Source organism: Austrofundulus limnaeus, unplaced genomic scaffold (genome assembly GCF_001266775.1).
Source record: "Austrofundulus limnaeus strain Quisiro unplaced genomic scaffold, Austrofundulus_limnaeus-1.0 Scaffold122, whole genome shotgun sequence".
In the NCBI taxonomy this organism is placed as follows: domain Eukaryota; kingdom Metazoa; phylum Chordata; class Actinopteri; order Cyprinodontiformes; family Rivulidae; genus Austrofundulus; species Austrofundulus limnaeus.
The window spans coordinates 1,210,979-1,216,933 of NW_013952524.1; the positions used below are offsets into that span (position 1 = coordinate 1,210,979).

General features: G+C 36.4%; 1 protein-coding gene across 7 annotated transcripts in view; it reads right to left on the minus strand.

The window, feature by feature from the left end:
- kirrel3b (kirre like nephrin family adhesion molecule 3b) overlaps positions 1–5,955 on the minus strand; it is a 220,219-nt gene that overhangs the window by 29,197 nt on the left and 185,067 nt on the right. For all 7 annotated transcript variants that reach the window (XM_014015071.1, XM_014015070.1, XM_014015066.1 and 4 more), the window contains exon 8: positions 513–661. In XM_014015071.1, coding sequence (XP_013870525.1) covers positions 513–661 — 149 coding nt within the window. The remainder of the gene's footprint in view (positions 1–512; positions 662–5,955) is intronic.

The following is a 5,955-nucleotide window of genomic DNA, read 5'->3' on the forward strand; positions in this document are numbered from 1 at the left end:
CATTCTGACACCGTATTACTTTGTACACAGTCCATCACAGTTGCACGCTGTTAGTAAAAATATTTTTTGGAGAAGTCAACTCCCAATAAATGTCATTTTGGAAAATCTAACTGCTCACTTTTACTCAGTACTTTTACTTTTGATACTTAAGTAGATTTTGTGCCTGCTTGGATCTGTTATTATCTCGCTCTGAAGCACAGAGGAGTGTCAGGGGTAAGCTCGTTTCAAATGATTTTTATAACGTAGTCTCATTTCCGGACTCAGGCATTTTGCCGATATTTCAGTTAAAATACATAAGTAAAAATATTTATCCGAGTATATTACTACCCCCCAACTTTATGGATGATTTTATGGATTTAATTTCACGTATTATACTTGAATAAATATGGTAAGTCAAAAAGTCATCTATTACAGCTCCAACTTTTCAAGAACCGTGACAAAATGTTAGGCAGCAAACATTATGTAAATGGCAATATATAAATGTGTAGATGAAACGTTAACGAGCCACTCACAGTAGACATCGACATTGCGGCTGATGTTGGTGCTGCCCAGAGAGTTGGTAACTTCACACGAAACAGGCTCTGTGAAGAAGGAGTGATCCACGATGCCCTCATATGTGTCCCCTGAGACATCCTTCATTATACTTCCTCCTTTGGCCCACCTGATATTAACAATGGATTGGGATTAAAAAAAAAGACAAATTTAAAAGAAAGGAAATATAAAAATCATTACGATGGGTTTTTACCCCACATCCCTGATGTCAATAGTGTTTTTTTTTTTTGTTTTTTTTTGTGTGTGTGTGTGTGTGAATAAATCATAATTCAGGGGCAGATTTGCTGTGCTGGTTTCAGTGTTTTTTTTATATATATTTTTTTGTGGCAGCCCTCCACACAATGACAAGCTTTCTGGCAGCTTCGAGCAGACAGCACGTTCCTCATTACGCCTGACAGAGAGCAGTGCCGAGCACCAGCTAAGAAAAACAAATCACAGAATGACAAATGGGTAGCTCCCCCACCTTTGAAGACATACTGTATTAAACACAACAGCTGACAATAATAAATTGAGTTGGGATCACATGAAAAAAAACGAGGAAAAAAAAAACATCTGTTTGTGTGTTTGAATGATATCTAGTGTGACATGCCACACGTGTTTCAGGTGAGACTTTTATGTTGTCAGCTGTGTCTCAACCTACATGCTTTGTTTTGACTCTGCTGCTGCAACAGACAAGAGCCATTTATAAAAATAAAGTGAAGGTGACTGTCAATGTGGTGTTTTTTTTTTTTTTTTCAAAAACGTAGATGCTGTTGTGAGACACATAATGCTTCATGCACGTTGAAAACCTCCACAGAGACATGTGGCTGCATGCTGATGTGGCAAATTAAAACAGACCCGGTGGCTGTCTCCAGTTTACATTTCTGCCAGTACCAAGAAATTAGGGAGAAAAAAAAAGTTTTCATGGGAGCACATTTGTTTTCCATGACTAAGCTGGCCTGATGCTTGACTAAAATGCTATTATTTACCTCATTCAATCTGTAAGTGAACTGAAGCATAATTCTAATTGGGCTTCATGGGATTTTTCTTTTTTTTGTGTGTGTATGTGTGTGCTCATTTATTTTAAACAGTATTTTTTTTTTTCAGAAAGCTCTGTACCAGCCACATTTCAAGAAACAAAATGTTAAAATGAATGTACCGGTACTAGCATTCCTTGAAGGAATGTGGGATTCTTTGTTCACTTTTTTCAATAATTTTACTTTTAATACTTAAATATGTTCTATAACAGCAATTTATGTTTGAATTAAGTACAATAAAAGTCAAATATTTGAAGACTTTTACTCAAGTGATATTCTTAGAGAAGACTTTAATTATCACCAAAGTAATTTTATTTTATTCAGGTGTCACTTTGTGGTATTTTATACAACACTGGTGAAACAAGTAAACCCATTTTGGTCAAATATTATAGACTATTTAATGCAATATTTCATGTAAGGTATTCTAAGATGTGTTAGTGCTCAGAGCAATATGTTGAGGATGACTTTAAGCTTCATTAAAATCCATTCACTGGTTTGTGAGACATTTCTCTAACAGATGGTATTGATTCTAAGAGTTAATGTTAAAGTTTTAAGCACAAAAATGGTGCAATGTATAGCACTCAGAATACTGTATGTGTTGGGGAGGACTTTGAGCTACTATCATAKCAAATTTTAGATTAGTACCTGTAAAATTGTGAGAATTAGAGCTATCCCACAAGATTTTTCTGGCCCAGTTCTGGCCCACACAAGGCACTAACATTATTAGCACTCAACCCAGATACTGCAAACAATAATAGCTCTTTGATGGCCTACATGTGTATTGCCAGAGGTGGTCTATGTATGGGCCAGCACCACATAAATCAAAAACAACTGGGCCTGTTGTAGCATTAACAGATTTGGGCCACATAAACCAAACCACAARTGGTTAAGTTGAGACATGTCYTCTTAAAAACAGTGCTTTCAGTGCCAAACRTGYCCCACATCTGGTTGACAAACCKTACCAGCAGTCAGCCACATCTGCTATGTGAGGTGTTTGTTTTATTGAGGCCACTTAGATGTGGAGGCCATCTTGAGTTGAATCATCTCCAAAAGTTGACCTGCTGTGCATACAGTGATTACTTTCTTAAAATGTCTTACGGCTCATTGGATATTTTGCTAGTGAACAGACAACAACACATTCAAACACAGGCACTGGCACAAACATTATGGCCCTTTCTTTATTGGAAAGCAATAATAAGGGTGAATAGAGTTGTCAAAGCACTGTTATGATACTGTTATGTCACACTGCAAAAATTATGCWTTTAAAATAAGTTAAAAATACTATATTATAATCTGAATCTTCTCAAATTAAGTGCAAGTTTACAAGTGCACTTGGTGAAACTTCTTGAAACAGGGAACATTTCCAGATTAACAAGATTAATAATCTAACACATTCTGCTCTTGTTCAGTATATCAGTCTCAAAACAAGATGAAAAYTACTTTTTGTCTGGATACAAGATTACAAGACTTGGTTAGATGGACAATTTCATTTCAGCTTCATCATATTTTCCAAGTTTTACTGCAAGAAACACAAAGTTTGTGAAACATTGGCTGAGAAATTCATCTTGACTCTTGATGAGCAAAGCACTTTGCCCTTTGATTTGAATGTTTTTTGTCGCAGTTTACATGACTAACGTGGTAAACACGGACGTGGTGAACAGCCTATTAATCACACTTGTGGCATTTGTGGCAATCGTGATAAAAAACAATCGCGATGATGAACAGTGTGGTGAGAGGGATGGTGTTAATGACGATGATGCTGTCAACAAACACGATCGTGAGGATGAGTACTGTCACAGTAGGAACAGTGACCAGTTTGTAAAAGTTCCCTCTTCCTCTTCAACAGCAGAAAAGTTAACTTGTCTTTGTCTTTTCGCCATAGTTCTGGATTTTTTGGACATGTAACAAAAAAAAAAAAAAAAACATGCATGAATGTCTCTGCTTCTAAGGAAGGAGTCTGCAGGTTCACATCAGAGTTTATAATATTTAGTTTTTAGTTCACACAAGAGTTTTATAATATTTCGTTTTCTAGTTGATCTCAGCTTACTGTAATGTTTAACTTTTCTTGTAGGTTTATCTGGGGTTCGAACAGCTGTGGATGCATTTGCTGCTAAAACAGTTTCTCTATGTTTGTCTACTGTAGAAGTAAAACAATTTCTCTTTTAATGAACACTGCTTTCAGTGTGTTCATTTTTTCTTAACTTTAGCTAAATATTTGCAGTTCTGATTAAATATAGTCTATTTGTATTATTTAAATCTGGTTAGTTGTGACAGCTGTCTTAATTTGTGTTAGGGCATTTTTATCACAATGAATGTCCAAAAATGTACATTCAGTAATTACTGTCTGAGACAATAATCAAAATGTTTCCAGTATTTTTTGAGATATTTTGCTAAAAGAAAAACAGGGTTGCCTCTAACCATTTTTGACAAAGTTTTAAACAAAAGTTTTGCACACTTTGTACCACTCAAATTATTCACTGGAGATGATGCTCATCTACTAGTGCACATTTTTTTTTAGTTCAACCTTGTTAAAACTGTCAGAGTTATGGCCATTTTGTCAACAGACAGCGGTGATTGCTTGAATTGGGTTAACTCCAAAAAGTTAATCAGTTGTGAATGTTCCACTCATGATTACTTTCTGAAGGTTTCATTAAAATATGTCTTGTGGTTTATGAGATATTTTGCTGACAACCAGAGCTGACTCCAAATGTCAACGTTTAAAAAAACATACCTACCTTGTCTGATCAGTTAGCATTTGAAGTATTTGTTAGGATTAAGTGTTTTGCTACCAACCCACCACATTTTAGCTCAATAATTATGAAATAGACTTAAATATAGCTATCTTTGTGTTTGCAAACATTGCTTAGCTGTAACAGCTATCTTGAATCAGGTTAACACTAAACGTTAATCAGTTGTAGATTTGCATTAAATGATCTCTTTCAGAATGTTTTATTCAAATTTTTTCAGTGATTCATGACATATTTTGCTAACAGACAAATGATCAGACACAGACAACATTATTGCCATTTCAATAAAGACCACAGTGTGGCAATTACCATCCATTTAAAGCAGCAACAACTGAAATCAAATAATTACCTAAAAAATGACCACACTCTGGTTGGACAAAAATCTGACCCTTCAGCAATGGTTTCTAATGAGCCTTGGTTCACACATTTGTAGTGATTGTGAAAGCAGTGATACAGATGACTATAAAACCATAAGTGTGTGTCACTGTTTGCCTCTTCACTTTATTGTCTCACGCTGCAGGAGTCGTAACGGCTTAAAGGCAGATGTTTGGGCAGCCGGCTGCTCCCCGAGTGGAGGCTGCAGCTGCCAGGTCAGGGAGTCCTTCATGGGAGCAGAGGCAGAGCGCCCTCCATCCTCGGGGAGCAAGGGAGCTCTGTTGGCGTGCTCTGCCTGGTCCGAAACTCATGTCTAAACATAACTGGCCTCGGGTAACACAAACACCTGCATTCCCTCAGGGAGGGCAGAAGGGCTGATGTGAGCTTGCTCAATAACTGACTCACTCTACATCGCTGAGTCCTATTCTGGGATTTCATTCAGACAAAGGCTGGGAATCCTGTCTGCCCGAGTGTGTCTGTAGGTCTGCATGTCTGCAGCTATATGGAGAGTTGGATGCTGTATGGCTGTTTGTGCTAACTTTGGCCATGCTGCATTTGCTGAATGTGATCAGGGTGACAAATGAGTGAAAATACACACAGGTATTTGAGCCATTAGTTTCAAGACTTGAAGTGAGTTAGGCTTCTCCGTTATTATACTATGGAGTTATTATACTCTGTTCATCTTGAAAAGAGGTTTTGTGGACAAGTTATAGAGAGTTACATACCATTCTAAGTGCAAAAATCATTATCAGCAGTAGACTGTGGCTTTTCCTATGCAACTTGTAGTCTATTCCAGCAAGAATTTAATATTTTTGCCGCAAAAAGGAGATGCCAAAAGACAAAAAAGACATAAATAGCAAAAAAAGATGTAAATGGAGACAAAAGGGACACAGAGTATGTTATGAAGGCCCTGTCACACTAACGTTTTAGACAACATATGCCAATTTATGTACATTTTAAAGACATCTCCTTTAAAAATATAATTTTAAAAAATCAACAAGAAGCCTCTTTTAGGCATGTACTGTACATACGGTAAAGCTAACAAATTATTCAAACATATTTTACTATTATTTAGACAAAAAAGCCATCAGTTGGCACAAGTTGTCTAAAACATTGTAGTGTGAAAGGTCCTTAAGCAAGCCTAAGAAGACACAAAAAGAGCAAGTGGATTTCAATGAAAACAAAGTTTATGGATGTGAAGAGATCTCAATTTGTTTCAACAAGAAACAATGTATATATATATTTTTTAAATATTTCAAAAAGAT